General features: G+C 35.3%; 1 protein-coding gene across 1 annotated transcript in view; it reads left to right on the top strand.

Moving 5' to 3' along the window:
* Window positions 1–10,251, top strand: part of ME2 (malic enzyme 2) — an 85,680-nt gene extending 75,429 nt beyond the window's left edge. The window contains exon 16 of the mRNA XM_020972322.2: window positions 5,740–10,251. Within this exon, the coding sequence (XP_020827981.1) occupies window positions 5,740–5,907 (168 nt within the window). The 3' untranslated portion in view covers window positions 5,908–10,251. The remainder of the gene's footprint in view (window positions 1–5,739) is intronic.
* Window positions 10,252–20,678: the final 10,427 nt, after the last annotated feature.

Here is a 20,678-nt window from a genome sequence, read left to right as displayed (position 1 = left end):
GATTTCCCTCTAAATATTTGTCAAAGATCTTCACAGTCTGGCGCCAGTTACCTTTCTAGACTTACTACACAATATTCCCTTTCATACACTGTACATTCCAGCCTAATTTGCTGTTCCCCAAACACACTATCTACTTTTATGCCTTTTCACAGGCTGGAAGACTCTCCTTTCTCATCTATACCTTGAAGAATCATTCAACACTCAACTTAAGAACTATTTCCTGCATGAATCCTGTCCAATTCCTTCCAGCAGCCAGTGTCTGTCTACACCTCCAAATTACTTTGTATTTAGGTTTTTTTTTAAAAAGCAGTATTTTTTTTCCCAATTACATTTCAAGACAATTTGTAGTATACATTTTTACAAGATTTTGAATTCAAAATTTTTCTCCCTCCCTCCCTGACCTAAAACAGTAAATGGTTTGATGTAACTTACACTTGTGCTATCATGTAAAACATTTCCATATTAGTCACAGTTGTTAAAGAAGAAACAGATCAAAAGGGAAAAAAACAACAAAAAAGAATGAAGTAAGTGAAAAAAAGTGTGTTTCAATCTGCATTCAGAATCCATCAGTTCTTTGTCTGGATGTAGATAGCATTTTACTTTGTAATTATCTTGGATCTTTGTGTTGCTGAGAAGAGCTTAGGCATTCATAGTTGATCATTACACCATGTTGTTGATACTGTGGAGACTGCTTGTTTCACTTTGCGTCTTTCCAGGTGTTTCTGAAATCTGCCTGTTCGTTTTTTATTGAACAGTAGTAGTGTTCTGTTACATTCATATGCCACATCTTGTTCACTCCTTCCCCAGTTGATGAACATCCCATCGGTTTCCAGTATTTAGCCACTATGAAAAGGGCTGCTATGAACATTTTTGTACATGTAGGTCCTCTTCCATTTTTTATGATCTCTTTAGGATACAGTTGTAGTAGCGGTATTGCTGGATCAAAGGGTATGCACAGTTTGGTTCCTCTTTGGGCATGGCTCCAAATTGCTTTCCAGAATGGGTGGATCAGTTCACAACTCCACCAGCAGTGCATTAGTGTCCCAGTTTTCCCACATCATCGCCAACATTTATCATTTTCCTTTTCTGATATATTAGCCAATCTGATAGGTGTGAGGTGGTACCTCAGAGTTTTAATTTGCATTTCTCTAATCAGCAGTGACTTAGAACACTTCTTCATGTACCTATAGATAGCTTTGATTTCTTCACATGAAAACTGCTTGTTAATACCCTTTATCAATTAGGGAATAGCTTATATTCTTATAAGTTTGACTTGGTTCTCTATATGTTTGAGAAATGAGACCTTTATCAGAAACAGTTGCTGTAAAGATTGTTTCCCAGCTTTCTGCTTTCCTTCTAATCTTGATTGCATTGATTTTGTTTGTGCAAAAGCTTTTTAATTTAATGGAATTAAAATTATCTATTTTATATTTCATAATGTTCTATATCTCTTGTTTGGTCATGAATTCTTCCCCTCTCCATAGATCTGACAGGTAAACTACACCTTGCTTTTCTGATTTGCTTCTGGTGTTCACCCTTTATGTCTAAATCATGTACTCATTTTGACCTTATCTTGGTATATGGTGTGAGATATTGGTCTATACCTAGTTAGCGCCCTATTGTTTTCCAGTTTTCCCTGCCATTTTTGTCAAAGAGTGAGTTCTTAGCCAAAGTCTGGAGTCTTTGGGTTTATCAAGCACTAGGTTACTATGGTCATTTACTACTGTACCTTGTATACTTAATCTGTTCCCCTGATCTACCACTCTATTTCTTAGCCAGTACCAGATTGTTTTGATGATTACTGTTTTACAGTACAATTTGAGATCTGGTAAAGCTAAGCCACCCTCCTTCACAGGTTTTTCATTGATTCCCTTGATATTTTTGAGCTTTTGTTCTTCCAGATGAATTTTGTTGTTATTTCTTCTAGTTCTATAAGATAATTTTGGTAGTTTTATTGGCATGGCACTGAACAAGTAAATTAACTTAGGTAGAATTGTCATTTTTATTATGTTGGCATGACCTACACATGAACAGTTGATATTTTTCCAATTGTTTAGATATGACTTTGTGTGAAAAGTGTTTTATAATTGCATTCATGTAGTTCCTGGGTTTGTCTTGGCAAGGTAGACTCCCAAGTGTTTTATACTGTTTTCATATTTTTTTGATGAAATTTCTCTTTCTCTTACTGCTGGGCTTTGTTGGTCATATAAAGAAATGCTGATGATTTATGTGGGTTTATCTTATGTCCTGCAATTTTGCTAAAGTTGTTAATTATTTCAGGTAGTTTTTTAGTTGATACTCCAGGGTTCTCTAAGTATACCCTCATATCATCTGCAGAGAGTGATAGTTTTGTTTCCTCAGCCTCTTCTAATTCCTTTTTCTTCTCTTATTGCTGTAGCTAACATTTCTAATACTATATTGAATAATTGTGGTGATAATGGGCATCCTTGCTTTGCCCCTGATCTTATTGGGAAAGCTTCTAGCTTATCCCCATTACAAATTATGCTTGCTGATGGTTTTAGATAGATACTGCTTATTATTTTAAGGAACATTTCCTTTATTCCTGTGTTCTGTAATGTTTTTAATAAGAATGGGTGCTGTATTTTGTCAAAATCCTTTTCAGCATCTGTTGAGATAATCATGTGATTTCTGTTGGTTTTGTTACTGTTATGGTCAGTTATGTTGATCGTTTTCCTAATATTGAACTAACCCTGCATTTCTGGTATAAATCTCACCCAGTCATAATAATAATCATCTTGCTAATATTTTGTTCAAAAATTTTGCATCAATATTCATTAGGGAAATTGGTCTATCATTTTCTTTCTCTCTTTTAGCTCTTCCTGGTTTAGGTATCAGTACCATATTTGTGTCGTAAAAGGAGTTTGGAAGGACTCTGCCTATTTTTCCAAATAGTTTATATAATATTAGAATATTTTTTTAAATGTTTGGTGGAATTCACTTGTGAATCCATCTGGCTCTGGAGATTTAGAGTTCATTAATGGCCTGTTCAATCCCTTTTTCTAAGATGTGGTTATCAAGCATTCTATTTCCTGATCTGTTAATCTAATTAATTTATAATTTCATAAATTCATCAATTTTGCTCAGATTGTCTGATTTATTGGCATGTAATTGGGCAAAATATTTCTTAATGATTGCTTTGATTTTTTTGTTGGTGGTGATTTCACCCTTTTTATTTTTGATATTGGATATTTGGTTTTCTTTTTTTTTTTTTTAATCAAATTAACCAATGGCTTATCTATCTTACTGTGTATTTGGGGGTTTTTTGTTGTTTGTTTTTGGTTTTTTGTTTTTTCATAAAACCAGCTCCTAGTTTTATTTATTAGCTCAATAGTTTCTTTTTTTAATTTTCAGTTTTATTAATCTTACCTTTGATTTTCAGGATCCCAATTTGGTGTTTAATTGGGGATTTTTAATTTGTTCTTTTTCTTTTTCTTTTTTGTTTTTTAGTTGCATACCTATTTCATTGATCTGCTCTTTCTCTATTTTGCTGATATAAGAATTTAGAGAAATAAATTTTCCCCTAAATACTGCTTTGGCTGAATCCCGTAAATTTTGGGATGTTTTCTCATTTTTGTCATTCTTTTTAATGAAATTATTGTTTTTATGATTTGTTCTTTGACCCACTTATTCTTTAAGATTAGATTATTAATTTTAACCCATCTTTCCACTGCCCTTTGTAGACTGTAATTTTTACCGCATTATGGTCTGAAAAGAATATATTTAGTATTCCTTCCTTTCTACGTTTGATTTTAAGCTTTTTTATACCCTAGCACATGGTCAATTTTTGTGTAGGTTCCATGTGCTACTGAGAAAAAGGTATATTCCTTTCTATTCCCATTAAATTTTCTGCAGAGGTCTGTCATATCTAACTTTTCTAATATTCTCTTCACCTCGAGGCTTAGTTTCTTTCTTCTTTATTTTTTGGTTGGATTTCTCAGGTTCTGAGAGGAGACTGTCAAGGTCCTCCCCTAATATAATTTTATGTCTATTTCTTCCTTTAACTCACTTAACTTCTCCTTTAAGAATTTGGATGCTATTCCCCTTGGTGCGTATATGTTTAGTAGTGATATTACTTCATTGTTTATAGGACCTTTTAGCAAGGTGAAGTTTCCTTTCTTGTCTCTTTTGATTAAGTCTAGTTTTGCTTTTGTTTTGTCTAAAATCAGGATTGCTACCCATGCTTTTTTTACTTCAGCTGAAGCATAATAGATTCTGCTCTTTACCTTTGCTCTGTGTGTGTCTCTCTGCTTCAAGTGTGTTTCTTGTAAACAACATATTGTAGGATTCTGGTTTTTAATCCACCCTGCTATCCACTTCCGTTACATGGGAGAGTTCATCACATTCACATTCACAGTTATGATTAGTAACTGTGTATTTCCCTCTATCCTATTCTTCCTCCTGTTTGCGCTCTCTCTCCTTTCACTTTTTCATTCCTCAACAGCATTTTGCTTCTGTTTACTGCCACCCCTGGTCTGCCCTGTCTTCTGTCAGTTCCCACCTCCTTTACTTAATCTTTTCCCCTCCCCTATCTACCTGGTAAGATAAATTTCTATATTCAACTAATTATGTATGTTATTCCGTCTTTGAGAGTAAGGTTCAAGGAATGCCTACTACCCACCCTCTCATCATTCCCTCCACCGTAATAGGTTTTTTTGTGCCTCTTCATGTGAAAGAATTTACTCCATTCTACCTCTTCCTTCCTTCTGCACCCAGTGTGCTCCTCTTTCTCATCCTTTAATTATTTTTTATATCATTCCCTCAAATTCACCTTATACCCATACCCTCTATGTATATTCCTTCTAGCTGTACTATTAATGGTACAATTTTTAAGAATTACAAGTATCATCTCATGTTGGGTTGTAAACATTTCGGGTCCATTGAATCCCTTATGTTTTCTTCCCCCTTTTTAACTTTTTAGACTTCTCTTGGTTCTTGATATTGGAGATCAAATTGTTTGTTCAACTCTGGTCTTCTCTTAATAAAAGCTTAAAATCCTATTTCATTGAATAACCTTTTTTACTTTGAAGTATTATGCTTAATTTCACTAAGTAGGTGATCCTTAGTTGTAGCCCTAGCTCTTTTATCTTCCAGTGTATTTACTTTTTGTGTATTTTGTATTTACTTAACCAATAAACATGCTATTTTCCCACATAGAACACAAACTCCTTGAGGACAGAGACCTTTTCATCTTTCATCTTTATACCATTGGCATCTAGCACAGTTTCCTTCATGTCAGACATACTTAATAAATACTTGCTAACTGATTGGCACCTGTACGTCAGACCAGCCAGTTTTATTGCATTGGATCGTCTGCTTTTCCCAACTACTTTACTGTTGCTCAGGAGTAGGTCCTTTGATGCCAGACAGAGTGCTTCTTTCTTCTTTGCTTATTTGTTTTTGTTTTTCTTGGGCATTTACTTTTTGTTTTGCTATTCAAGATGTTTTAAGTTTCTAGAAAACTAAGCTCTGGATAAGAAAAGTATTTGTCATAAAATAAACATTATTACTCACATTTTGCATACGGAAGTATAAGAGAAATAATTTTAATTTTTTTCCGTCTCTGGAAGGAAACGAATAACAATTGAAAAATAAAAGTAAATTCTACTTTGAACCAAGAAGAACTAAAACTTAACCAATTAATTTAAATAACTTATTGTGTACTGCCTTTACTTTTTGTTAATACATGAAAACTGCATAGTAATATTATTTATCTTTTAGATCACAGAATATCTATATGCCAAGAAGATGGCTTTCCGTTACCCAGAACCAGAAAACAAGACCGAGTATATTAGATCAAGAATCTGGCGAAGTGACTATGATTGCTTGCTGCCAGATGTATATGAATGGCCTGAATTTGCATCACAACCTCCCAAAATATCTGAATAGAAGCTTTCCTTCTAAAAGAACACTTGCTAAGCTGCAGGGATCTTCCAGGGTCCTCGTTTTTTCCAGACCAAGTAGAGAAAACATTTGAGAATTGCAGTTTTTTTCCCCATATTTTGCTGGCTTACTCCATTTTGCTTGACTTATTTCCCCATGTATCTACAAATCTTATTTGTGATAGAATACATCACCTACATTGTTAATGGATTTAAAAAAAAATTTCAAATGACTATAATGTCTGATAGAAACTTGGAGCACATACCACACCATATATGTTTAAGATATATATATATTTTTAAATATGTGTTTTTTTGTATTCCCATTCACTGCTGACTGCCAAAGTAAAGTTACTTCTGCCATTATAAGTAATAATCTTCTCCCAGCCAGTTCCTTCAGGATTATTTAAAATTCACTCCTGTGGATGTGAATAACAGATTTTGAATTCTAACTGGAAGTAAGAAATCCTTTTAATTAGAAAAATCTACATTTATCTAAAGTATAGAAGAAAGCTTTTCCTGGTATCCAAAATGTTATCTCTTTAATTCAGCTGCTTTTAACCACAGACTTTTTAAATCTCTGACAGACTAAGTTGTGAGATAGGAAAAGTTTACTGTAATAATTATTTTCTCTATATGGCCTAAAACATTATATTGGTATAGTGGAATGGGAGCTAGTAGTAGCTTAGAAAAACTAAAGAAATGGTTGGCTAGTCTATTGAAAAATACACCAAAAATGTAATCAGACCTTTTTCTTTTTTTAATTTTACGTAGGTAATTTTGGTTTGTAATTCTCAGCACCCTAATTAATTGCTCAATCTTGAAGTTATATTCAGAAACAAGTATAGTTTACAGGACTTCCATGTTCTTGGATTTCAAGTGATTCCTTAAGAAGGTGATGTAATATAGTAGAGGACTTAATATAATGTACCATATATTCATAAATTATTCAGATAAATGTTTTGTCACCTTCACAGTCATCACTTTGGGAATCTATGAGCTTCCTCCAACTGCTCTGCCATTCCTCACAACATTTTTAGAACTCCAAATTATTTTCAAAGTACTGGATGTTTTGTTTTTTGGGGGTTTTTTGTTTGTTTGATTGATTGTTTTTTTTTTTACTAAAATCTTCATCCTTTGAGGTGGATTTAAGTTTTAGAAATAGCCAAAAATTGTTGAGAGGTAAGTCTGATAAAGAAGGTGGGTTATGGAGATGGGTAGTATCTCTTGCAGGTGGGAATTTAAGTGTGAGTATAAAATAATGAGATTAATTTTCTTCCTTTTAAACTGCTTTTTGGAGGTAATTCCAAACAAGAGTTCCAGGTTTTAAAAACAATAATTGGAAGTATACATTTTGGTCGATATGGAACTTTATAATCTCATTTCAAATATATGTTATTTGATTTTCTCCAAAACATTCATGTGCTTTAACATTATAGAAAAATGTTGTAGTGGCTTTTAGGAGGGGAATCTCTTTATTCATATTCTTTGTTTCATTTCTTCAGTAGAAAGAGTTGTTGAAAGGTGGATTGATGCTAATTCCAAGTATGATTAAATGTTTTTTGAATCTCAGAAAACTTTCATTTGATCCCCCTTATATAATAGGGCTGTATAGGAGATTTTTTTAAAACAATGCATTAATGCATTAATTATTCAACACTTAGAAATCTGTGTTTTATAAATCCATTTCCTGTGAAGTAAGTAAATTAGGTCCACACTTGTGCATTTTTTTGTGTTTGGAGATAAAGCATTTTAACTTTTTTTTCCTCATTGATCTTCATTTAAAATAAATAAGCCTTTAAAATGATCCTATCCATGAAATTGTAATAATTTGAAGTTCTAATGTAGTATTAAACAGATATCTTGCAGCTATTGTTTTTTGAAGCCAGGAGCTATGAATTAGAAAGCTAATTTTATATTCTTGGTAAATATGTCCAATACTGTATCTTCACTGTATAGAAATAAAATGAATATATTTAATGAATGCCTTCATACATATCTCAATTAAAGCAGTAAGCTTTGTGTTTTCTTGTTTTGGGGGAAAATGGCTTACGCATTTGGTAATATGTTTTCAAGAAAATGTTAGGAAAAATAAAACTTGGTAGTGTAAGTTAAAAAAATTAAAATCTTAAGTAACATGGTATCTTTAAAGCTGCTAGACATCAGTGTCTCTTATGGTGAGAGAAAATTTAAGAGAATTTTATTTTTTCTTAACAGTAGAAGTTTGCTAATGTCATGTGATTATGATTACAAATTCATGTTCTGATTCTTATTAGTGTTGTATGTGCTACTCAGGAATTGGCACTTTCTAAATTGACTCAACAGTAGTTGCACACCAGCTGAAAATATTAACACAGAAAAACAGATTGGAAACAAACTGGAAATAAACTAGGAGGTTATGTCTGGGAAAAATGTAATTAATTTGAAAAGCAACTGAGAAATAGTTGCACTTTATAGAAGAAAGGAGAAACTAGAACCATTGTTGATTTGTCAGAAATGGTTCCATAGTACAGAGTGAAAGAATGTTATAATCTGATGCCGGGTATAGTGTAGGCCAAATGGAGCACTTACATACGAATAAGGGAAGGATTGCTTTTATGATCTCCTGTCCCCAGGTAAAGAGAAGATTAATTTACAGTATAATGGGAAAAGTATATGAGTTTGAGACTTTGGTTAAAATGCTTAAAGTATAAAGTGTGGTATGAGTTTTAAGTTCTATACTGTGAATGGTTTTCTGTAATTTAGATATTTTTAAACTACCAATTCAAATGATGTTTTTACATAAAATGACTTTTCATCTATTTTTGCTATGCTTAGTGTTTACAATCTGTAAGTTCACTTAAATTTAAGGTGTTAGTCTGAGAATAAATGTAACTCGTTTGAATTGAAGATATTGGTTCAGAAGGTTTCCTGAAAATACATCTAACTACAAGGTATTTCATTTGTATTTGTTTAGGAAAAGACTCATTAAATATGACAACCATTTTTCACTTAGCAGAGAGGAGTAAGCTGAGAAAGCACCGATTTTTCATTATATTATTATTGTCTTCTGACAATTTGCATTACTCTATAACACCAAATTTGAAGACCTTAAGAAATAAGTCCTGTGAACTCAGATTGGCTGTTTCAGGATTAATGTGTAATGGTTGTTATGTGTTATCTATAGGTTGAAGTCAGTAACAGCAGTTTTAAACTAAAAGTAATTTACAGTTGCCACTCCACAGCAGATGTGAGGAATTCTTTTCTAACACTCTATTCAGATATTATCCATATTCTGTTCCTTTTAGCCCTCTGAGCTTTTATTTGCCCCGGGGTGATTTCGTTGTACCATATACTGTTGAATTCACTAACAATAATGGGGTCCGTTTTATAGGAGCCCGGTTATAGGAGCTTTAAAGTTCCCAATCCTGAAATTTCACTTTTCCTTTCTACCCACATTGAGTTTTCTCCAAAGGTCTACTGTATCTAACTTTTCTAAAATCCTAGTCACCTACTTAACTTCTTTCTTGTTTATTTTGTGGTTAAATTCCTGAAATTTCACTTTTAAAGAGGTGTATGCAAAGGACTGCAATTGCAGCGCTTATATTTTGTATCTGAAATTATACATGTTCAGACACTGACACATTAATAAGTTAGAAAGTTACAATAAGACATCTATCTCCAGTGATGAAATAGTGCTTGGTTCTCTGATCTTTTGATGTGCATCAAAATTATTTTATGTCAGTATTGAAATGAGCACTCTGCAGATAAACTAAATAGATAAGTCTTAACATTTAAATGTATAGATTAAGATAATTCATCTATTAAAAAATTTCCAGTCCTTTAATCTGGCTGAGATTTTTCAGTGTTTTAATTTAGCCAGCAAATTTTGCCAAATTGCCAATAAAGAAATTAGGTTAAGTGCAACATTGTATCCTGTAACAGTGAGCATGTAATAGTCCCACGCTATTTTGAAATCAGTTAAGTCCAAGTAGACTCAAGAAAGGCCAGTAGTCTTTTTGAAATATTGATTTGCTTTCACTGAAAATTCCATGCAAAATGGATTTGGGAATTCTAAATCTTTTTGCTTTCTTAAAAGGGGTGAGTGGGATAAAAATGAAAATATGTTAAAAGTTCATTTGCAGAAATTGTACATTAAATAAAATGTCTTTTAAAAGCTTTGTACTTTTCTGTAACAACTTCTTGCTAGCAAGCTGTGTTTTTATATTCCTCTACTCTACTTCTCTACTCCATATTTTAAAAAAAATTGGACGCTTTTTTTGTTATTCTTACAATTCTCTACTGTTTAGCACATTTTTTAAGCTTTATGTTTGAGGAGGAAATGTTGCCAATAAACTAAGAATTTCCTTGACTTTCAGATTTCCTTTGGTGTTCTTAGGTAAATGATTTTTCTTTATGCTTTTCCAATTTAAGAAATACTTAAATCATTGATCATAATATATTCCAGTTATCACAAGTTAGTAATACCTGACACGTGAAAGGGTAATGGGGCAAGAATAAACTTCCACTGAGCCCTTTCATTTGCATCTTGAATACAGATGTCTTTTACTTAAGAAAATTGTCACCTTAAATGAAACACTCATCTAGTATTCTCTTAAAGTCATATCTCCTCCTTTTATGTCTACTTCTCTACTCTTGCTCTTTAGTCGTGTCTGATTCTTCATGACCCATTTTGGGGTTTTCTTGGCAAAGCACTGGAGTATTTTGCCATTTTCTTCTCCAGGTCATTTTACAGATGTGGAAACTGAGGCAAACAGGGTTAAGTGACCTGCCCAGGGTCACCTAGCTAGTAAGTAAGTGTCTGAGGCCAGCATTGAACTCAGATCTTCCTGATTCCAGGCTCAGCATTCTATCTGCTCTACCACCTAGCTGCCCTCAACTCAGTAGGATTTTTAGTTCCCATTTTATGCCAACATACACTTTTTGTAAAAAGTATTAGATAATACCTACTGCATGTATGTGTATAAGTACAACTTTACAAGTACATAACTATTGTTACAGGGTGGAAAGACAAAAACTAGTATGAGAGAATTATAGAATTAAAGTTTTTCTGGAGATATTTTCAAATTAAAAATTTGACAAATTTCATTCTAAATATTTTATTCCACCTTTCTCAAAATGATCTAGGTAGAATTAAGTGAAGAACTGAAACAATTTTTAAGCCGATTATGTTGTTTCACAAACTATTTAATCACATTACATGCATTGATTATTGACTCAAAGGAAGTCATACATTGCAAAAATCATTGCCTAGTGTTTTCATCAATATTTAAGGTAAGAATAGAGAATGATTCCTTTTTATGTTGATTACTTATGGGAATATAAGTTTAAAGGGGGAAAATGTTTGTATGCAACATTGACTTATATGAAGGCCTAGTGATCAGTCAAAAGAAATTTATGTTGATATGTACATTTTTTTCTCCTTTGTGATATTGAGATGTGTTCTGTTCTTATATTTTCTTAGTAAAAATTTTCCTATGCATAAATTATGCTTATGTATTTGTTCTTAAGTATACCATTGTATATATTGGATACTTTTTTACAGCTTATCTTAAAACTTAAATAACTCCAGAATACCTAATGTAGCGATATTTTAAATTCATACTGTGGAATGCTGACTGTGTTCATGGTTTTTTTTTCCACTTCCTTCTTTGTCCAGTGTCCTCTAAACATATGTATCTCTGTTGTACTTTCATGTTAAACTATAGAAAATTACATTAGATCATAAATTCATAAAAGGTTGTACATTTTATTATTAGGAAGGAGGAATAAAGTAAAAAGCTTGTTACAAAGTACAAAATAATTACCATGTTGTACCAATTTTAAACTAATTTTCCCATGTAAGTTAAAAAATAATAGCTAACATTTACAAAACACTATGTGCCATGCACTCTACTAAGCACTTTACAATTATTATCTCATTAGATCTTAACAACCCTGGGAGATAGTTGCTCTCTTCATTTTACAATAATAAGTATTATGTGCCTACTGTGTGTCAGGTGCCATATAGGCTCTGCAGGTACAAAAATTAAACAGTCCCTGAATTAACAGAGCTTACAGTCTACTGGGGTAGACATAAATACAAAATATATGCAAAATTTAAGGTAATTTGTGGTGTAGAAGGACCATAACAGCTGGAGGGATTAGGAAAGGCTTCATGAAGAAGGCGGCACTTGAGCTCAATTTGGAAGAGATGAAAGTGAAGAGGGAGTTAATTCTAGGCATGAGGGCCAGCCAGTGCAAAGGCAAGGAGACAGGAGAAAGGTCTTGTGTAAGGAACAGCAAGAAGGTCACTTTGAGTGGAGTGTGGAGTGCAAGGAGAATAATGTAGAATAAAGTTGGAAAGGTTAGTTGGGGTCACTTTTGAATTTCGAATGCTAAACAAATTTCTAATTTGAGAAAAAATAGGAAGCCAGTAGTGTTTACTGATCAGGGGAATTTGCAATTTAAGAAAACCCCCTTTGCTGCTGTGTAGAAAGGATGGATTAAGAAGGAAGATTAGAGGCAGGGAGGTTAGGGAAACTATTGAGGTATAGTAGATATGAAAGGTGATAAGGGAGCCTGGACTAGGGTGGTGAACTAGAAGCAGCAAGATGTGGCATTTGAATGGAAATTATGGGGTGGGGGAGACTGAGGGTTTTAAGATAAAGCACCGGTTATAAATATTGATGATTGATGGTGGTGCACTCAACAGAAATAGCAAAATTCAGAAGAGGGAATGGTTTAGGAAAAGTTATGTTTTAGCTGGTGAGGTCACTGAGTATAGAGATAAATGGGCTCAGGACAGAGCTTTATGGTACACCCATAATACAGAGCATGAAATGTACAGTAAACCAACAAAGGAGACTGAGAAGGAGCATTCATTAAGAGAATAAAAGAGATCCATGTTCGGAAAAACAGAAGAAAGACTCTCCAGGAAAAGGGTAATCTCTGATGTCAAATGCTAGAGGAGTCACAAAGTATGATGACTGTGAAAAGGTAATTTAAATTTTGCAATTAAGAAATTATCAGTAACTTTGCAGAGCAGTTTTAGATGAGTAATGACGAAGCCAGATTACAAAGAGAATTTTGAGAACTGGCTGAGATGAATTGAAGGTAATGAATGTAAATAGCTTTTTCTAAGAGTAGCTATTTGTGGGAAAAGGAAAGGACAGTAGCTTGAATGGATGGTAGGGTCTAGTGAGGGATTTTTTAAGGATAGGGGAAATGGGCATATTTGTAGACAAGAGAATCTGTGGATAGACAGATTGAAAATTACAGTAGAGATGATTCGTAGGAACAATTTGAAAAAAAAAACAGGATGGATCATCCTGTGACCTATTCCACATTCTATCTTGTCTACAAGAATTATCATGACAGATTTTGTCAAATGCTTAGCTAAAATCTAGGTAAAGTATGTCTATAGAATTCTTCTGACCTATCAGTTTAGTAACCCTGTCAAAAAGAGTGAAATTTTAATTTGACATGACTTGCTCTTTGTGATCATTGATTCTTTTTCAGATGTTCTCCAACCACCCTCTTAATGATATGTAGTTGGGGGGAAGGGTGGTTGATTTTTCCCCCTTCCATCTCAGCTCTGCTCACAGAAAGTGGTAGATAATAAGGTATTAATATGTAAATTACATACTAAGACAAGCCTAGTCTTGATATTCTTTAAAAAGTCACACCAAAAAACTTTCCTTATTGAATCAGAAGGGAAGCTGGCCTCAAGCCAGCATAATATACCTGATGGCTTTTAAAAAGCTAAGTCTACCAGCCCTGAGGGCATTGAGGCAGGAAGCATCTTTGTGGAGTGTGAACCCCTTTATTTCTTCCAGGAAAAAAAAACCAGCAGAGGGAGAAATCGTTGTCTCTCCCCTACATTAGCCATGGCCTCTGACAGTGAAGGTAATGCATCCAGCCAGGTGCAGAGAGAGACATGTAGGGGCCACAATTTGATGGATAGATTTGGTGGTGAAGGAGCATTTGGGTACAGAAATATATTTCATTCAATAGGGAAACAGAAAGGAAAAAGGCAAGTTAGAATAAGAGAGAAGATAATGTGAGGGAGGGATTAGTCATTAGCAAAAGAAACTCTGACCATGGATAGTGGATGGAGAAGACGGACTTAAATGAGCATCCATTTTTTGAATATGGACAATGTGGGAATTTATTTTAATTGACTATGTATTTTGTTATAATTGTTTGGCTTTTCTTTTTTTGTTTTAAACTGAGGGGAAGGCATGGAAGAGTGAGAAAATAGATTTTTGTTCATTGAAAAATGTTTAGTTTTAAAAATAAATATATGTGTAACCTGGAGTGAGGAACATTCATCTTCTTGAGTTTAAATCTGGCCTCAGAAACTTCCAAGCTCTGTGACAGTTTCCTCATCTGTAAAATGAGCTGGAGAAGGAAATGGCAAACCATTCCAATGTCTTTACCAAGAGTCAGACACAGCTGAAAACAACTGAACAACAACCCCAACAAGATGTGCAACCTAGAAAGGGAATATTTTCCTTATTTCTCCCTTTAACATGAATTAATTTGCTATGTTGGTTAGTTGTCAGCTTAACTGGCAGAGGACCCTACCCCTGAGGGGTGAAACATGGGTAAGATTCAGAGGGAAGAAGCATAGTGGGAATAAATCCTGAGAAAGTTAGGCGTGGGTAGAACACTAAATTGGGCACCCAAGTAGTTATAAGGCATGTCCAGAACTGGTCATGTAGCAAGGAATGACGGATGGGCAGGCGCAGTGCTCCACTGGTATCCTCTCAATGTTAGGGGAAATTGAGGAAGGCCTTCCTTGATTGGATGGAAGTATGTGTGACTCCTCTGAAGCTAACTAATAGGAGGATGTCAACACAAGTTACAGAGAATGGGCAGACATAGATACTGTGATCTACACTGTTGAAGAGAACAGCCAAATGATGGCATCATATTTGAGTTTTTGAAAGTATCTCCAGTATAGTGCATAGCACAAAGTGGATGCTTAAAAGTGGAATAGAAAAATGTTTATTGAGCACTTACTATGTCCGAAGGACCACATTAAATCCTGAGGGTACACATAAAGAAACAAAATGGTCTCTGCTCTCAAAAAGCTCACATTCTAATTAGGAAAGACAACCCACATAGGAGGGTACAGTTTTAGGATAGATAGAAAAGCCAGGTGATCCTTCAGGCACGTTGGCAGTTCAAAATGGAAATTCAAATTAAAAAGCAACAGGGCAAATGCTAAGGTTTGAAGGACTTGGGGGAGCAATGGCAGAGAAGAAGGTCCCAGACCAATAATTATTAGGAAGGGGAGTGATGGGCCAAAAAGTCTGAGTAGAGCAGGGTTCTAGGTTAGGCAGGGGATGAGAAGGGTTAGCATCCATCTGGGAAGGCATTTCTGGTACATGGTGGGAAGAAGGCAATGGGGGCTGGGACCTGACAAGAGAAGGGCTCCATAAGGCTTGGTCCTTCGGAGCAGCATCAAGTTGAGCTTGATGGGCACTGGGGCCCATTTGTCATCTGCTCATCTATTGCAAATGCTTATTGGCAAATTTCCTTTTCCCCATCCTATGAGGCTCAGTTCAAGTCCCTCAGTCTTGAGTGACCTCATCAGCCTACTTTGATCTCTTTTGCATTTCACTGAAATCTTTTCTGTACTCTGCCCCAACTTGATTTAAGCTTCTGAACCACAGAGACCTTAGCCTCATTTTTTATTGATCTGTTCAGCACCTAGTGCTATATTATGTATGCATTTAGAACCATTATCATTGCATGATGGATTTGGAGCTGGAAGGTACTGCAGAGGCTGAGTACACCAAGCCAGGTTCAAGACCAGAAAGCAGATCAGGTTCAAAACTGACACCAAATGAGATATATGTTATGACACATCATAGAGTTAGCAAATGGAGGTTTACTTAGCCATGTGAAGAGAGCAAGGTTCAGTGACTATATGGCATTAATTCCGCTGAATGCTACTTTTCTGTATCAGCGTTGGTTATCTTGCTAATCAGAATCCTGAGGGAGGAGCCAGATTGAGTACCTAGGCCACCCCAGCCTTTAATCTCCTGAGCTAATCAAGTTTCCAGGACAGTTTCAATAACCTTTTAAAGAAAAGAACTAAGCTAGCCCATATGTCAGAGAACTCTGCAGATATTTCTCCTGCCACAGAGGCCATCTAGTCCAATCCCCTCATTTTATTTTATTTTATTCTTTTTTTTTAAGGCAACTGGGGTTAAGTGACTTGCCCAGGGTCACACAGCTAATAAGCATTCATTTTAAATATAAGGAAATTATGACCTAGAAGGGTTAGGTGATTTGCTCAAGGTCACACAACGACACCAGTTACAGAGCTGCCACTCAAATTCAGTCCCTTTTATAGTTGGCTTTGTGGAGGGAGAAGAGGCAGGTTTAAATTGACAACCAAAATGGTTATGATGTGTGGAGATATTTATTTGTGTTTCTATTTCCTTACTTAAGTGAAGCAATGAGGGGGGGAAGGGGGGAAGTACTCTGACTAGAGAAATCCAGACCATATAACTTTCCTCCCTAGAGTTTCACAGATGCCAACTCTAACGCAATATTGCTCTCTCTGGTATAGATCTACCAGATTTGCTGATTTTTACCACCTCTAATACACTGGACATGACTTTTGTGTCTCAGATACTAAATTGGGACTAAGAAATATTTTAAAAAATGAAATGTAATTTAAAATGTGGACTTTTTTTTTTCACTGATTGGGATGAAGGCACACCTATAAAATTCACAGATGACACAAAGCTATGCAGGTTAGTTAATATGGTGGATGACAGCCAGGATCCAAAAATATCTAAACAGGTACAATTGTATAGATAAATGTGAAGTTTTACACTTGAATTTTAAAAATGAGCTTCACAATTACAAGGTGGGGGCCAAGTGGCTAGATAATAGTGCATCTGAATAAGATCAGGGAGTTTTAATGAAATACTAATGAAATAACACTACAGTGTTTTGCAAATTTAAAGCATGATAAAATACTAGATATTATCATTATTATTGCTCTTATTATTATGCAATGGGCAGCTAGGTAAGGCAGTGGATAGAGTGCTGGGCCTGGAATGTGGAAGACCTAAGTTTAAATCTAGTCTCAGACACTTATTAGCTGTGTGACCCTGGGCATGTCATTTAACCCTGCTTGCCTCAGTTTCCTCATCTGTAAAATGAGCTGGAGAAGGAAATGGCAAACCATTCCAGTATCTTTGCTAAGAAAACCTCAAATGAGGTCATGAAGAGTCAGACACGGCTGAACAACAACAACAATATTATTATACAAATTCCATGTGAATCATCCATATGATCTAGCAATGGATAAAGCTAATATGATTTTATTTTGCATTAATAGAGATATAGTGTCCAGAATGAGGAACATACTTGTCCAATATCCAATAAATGTTTATTAAGTACCTACTATATGCCAGGCACTATGCTAAGTATGGAGATACAATTAATAAAAAGAAAGACAGTCCCTGACCTCAAAGAGTTTACAGTCTAATGAGGGGAGACAACAAACAAAAGATGGTGGGGGGAGCACTAGAGAGGTACATGGCACAAGGACATCTTGTTCCATGGAGCAGAAACCAGGAAGAGCAGCTGCTGTAGAGTGGGGTAGGCTGAAAAGTCCCATTTCTGCCCCACATAAAGGAAGTCATTGGGAGGAATTGGGTTCTTCACCCTCCAGCCCTCCAATCAGATGGGAGAGAAGGCTGAGAGAGGGGATGTTGGCCAAGGCTTGAGTTGACAGCACGGCGATGACTTAGATGTGATGAATTTAACCTGAAAGGGGCATCTTGTTGTGAGGTTGAAACTAGACAGAGCAACAGATGTGGGTTGTCTCTCTGTACTTTACCCTAGCCAGTGTTCCCTAGTGTTAGAGGAAGGACTAGAACCTCTGGTGTGAGGGCTTGCTAAGCCCTTTTCGGAGCTGCTTATCATCCACCTTTGGTGTCTGCTTTTCACCCATCTCTCATCTTTGGCTCCAAGAAGCTGGCCACACTCCAGTAAAACCATCTCAGCACACAAGCTAAACCAGGTTGAGTGTAACCATCAGGCCTCATACCCATTGGTAAGTTAGGGACTATCTACCTTCAAGCATTTGAAGACTTCCCCTGGCAGAATGGGTAGGCAAGAACAATTTCTTCCAGTGGCCATGAGGCAGATGAAGCAGGTGCTGTGGAGCACTTCAAGCTTGGTCAGACATAGAGAGAGACACCAAGGTCATTCATTGCATCCTGGGCCATCACCAGACTTTTGTCTTGCCACTGGACTTTGATGACTCTGGAAGAAAGGGTGAGGTTGACAATTTTGTGTAACTCTGCCTCACTTAAATCCAATTCGCGCTCAAGTCAAGTCATCACCCTGTAATGTTATTGGACCTCTTCTAAATGAAGGACAAACAACAACAACAAAATCTTACTCTTTATGGGAAGCTTTCCCAACACCTCTTAATTCCAGTGTTTCAATCTTTTAATTATTTCCCATTTGCCCTATACATGGCTTGCTTTATATGTATTGGTTTGCATGTTGTCTCCTCCACTAGACTGTAAGCTTCTTGAAGGCAAGGACTTTCTTTTGCCTCTTTTTGTATCCCCAGGGCTTAGCATAGTGTCTGACACATGGTGGGTGCTTAATAAATGTTTATTAATTGATTAGTGAGGGGAGAAGAAGTAAGTGCCTGGTCAGAACCTTAACATCTGCAAAGGATGTGGAGATGGGACAACCCCAGGGGTTTCATATTGCATATGTTTTGAGGCTTTTTCAGTGTATTGATCAGTTAGTTTTTTTCCCTTTCTCTAAAAAATACTGTTTTTATATACTACAAGCTTCCAGATATGGGTCATATGGGATGGCTCTCTGGGAGAGGAAAGAGGAGAGATACATGTATTACCTATGGTGATGTAAGAAAAAATATCAATAAAAACTTTAAAAGAAGACACAAAAAATCTGCAAAGGGTATTGAGGGAGGTTAAAATAAGAAAAACAGAGGTCAAAAGAGTGGATCAGTTCTGGCCTGAGGGTTTGAAGAAGGCAAAAAGAAGGAAAAGCAGAAGTAATACATTAGTATAAAATGAGGGGGGGTGGGGTGAAACTTATTATTTCTCTCAATTGGGGGTGTGTGAGAAGAGGCATTTACAAATGTAAAGGCAGGAATGGGCATCAGAGGAGTGTGTCTCTTATCTGAACTGGACAAAGGAGAGCTAAACATGCATTCACACAAAGAGTCTGATATAAAAAGACATCAAAATTCAACAGGGAATCAAGGGAGGCAAGGGATTAAAAGGGGGTATAATGGGGGGGCAATAACTGAAGGCAAGAAAAGGGGATTAACAGAGGAAAAGAAAAACAAATAATTAGAATCTAAAGAGGGGTACTTTACATTGCTTTTTATTCAATTAATGAATAACTGAAAAAATTATGGCATATTAATGTGATGGAATATTATTATACCATAGGAAATGAGGAAACAGAATCCTAGGAAGTATAAATAGATGAGTTCTGTAAGCAGAACTAGAAGAACAATTTGTACAAGTTCAGCAACATTATAAAGGGAAAAAAACTGGCAAATTCAAGGACTCTGATCAATACAGTGAGCAATGATTAATCCTATCTCCAGAGGATCTATGATGAAGCATGTTAGCAGAGTGATGGACATGAGGGCAGAGACATACATTTCTAGACATGAACACCATAAAGATTTGTTTTGCTTGGTTATCCTTATTTGTTACAAGGGCTTTATTTTTTTCCTCCCTCTTTCTCTTGATTTTTAATTGGGGGATGGGAAAAAGCAGTTAGCAATTAGTGACTCCCCCAAAAAGACCACTGTTAAAATGACAGTATTTACATAGTGCTTTAAGATTTACAGCACTTCACAAATATCTCATTTTACTTTAACAACCCTGGGAAGCAGGTGCTGTTGTTATTTTCATTTTACAGAGAAAGAAACTGAGGTAGAAAGGGTTTAAGTGACTTGCTCAGGCTCATACAGCTAATAAGTAAGGCTAAATTTGAACTAAGTGTTCCAGATTTCAGGCCCAGCTCTCCACCCACTGCTCCACCAACTTGCCTCAGAATGCACAGAAGACAGTAGAAGGAAGCTTAGACAAACAGGACTGTTTTGAAAGTAATGCATAAAAAAAATTTATGTATTGTTTAGACAAAGTAATAAGACAAAGAGGAAATGTGATAGATGTCTAATTAAGTAGTATAGCAAATTTTGAGGAAAACAACAGGATTAGACTGATTCCTCTAAGAATTATATACAGATGTATATGATTGGCTTCCAAAATGTATCTATCATAAAAATCCAAGTTTTAAGCATGTTTAGGTAATAAGATCTCAAATTTAGATTTTTACACCAAAAATTCTACAGGATAGTCATAAAAGTAAGTGAAATTATTTCTTCTTTATTAAAGTACCTGTCTGATAATTTTAAAAGGCAGGAGAGCTCATTTTATGGTTGGATCCTCACATTTTGAAAGATTCTTATACCAGGTACAGGATTTAGGTAAGAACTGAAGCAGCAGATGATATATAAACTGTAGTTTCAAAAATGGAAAACCAAATTTAAGTGACTCTACTAATTTATACTAAATCAGAATTATGTGGGAACTTCTAGATCTAAATCAGAGAAACAGAACTCCCTTTTTGAACTGCTTAAGAATAAAACCTATTGTACATGAGCAAGGAACTTAACGTTAGTTAACATTGGTAATAATGATTGTATTGATTTATATGGTTCATGTTTAAGGTTTTCTTGGTTATCTTGGTGACATGTAA

The sequence above is a fragment of the Phascolarctos cinereus genome, unplaced genomic scaffold (genome assembly GCF_003287225.1).
Source record: "Phascolarctos cinereus isolate Bilbo 61053 unplaced genomic scaffold, phaCin_HiC Scaffold_4;HRSCAF=312, whole genome shotgun sequence".
Taxonomy (NCBI): domain Eukaryota; kingdom Metazoa; phylum Chordata; class Mammalia; order Diprotodontia; family Phascolarctidae; genus Phascolarctos; species Phascolarctos cinereus.
Note: the sequence above shows the minus strand (reverse complement) of the source record. Positions and strands in the feature narration are given on the sequence as shown.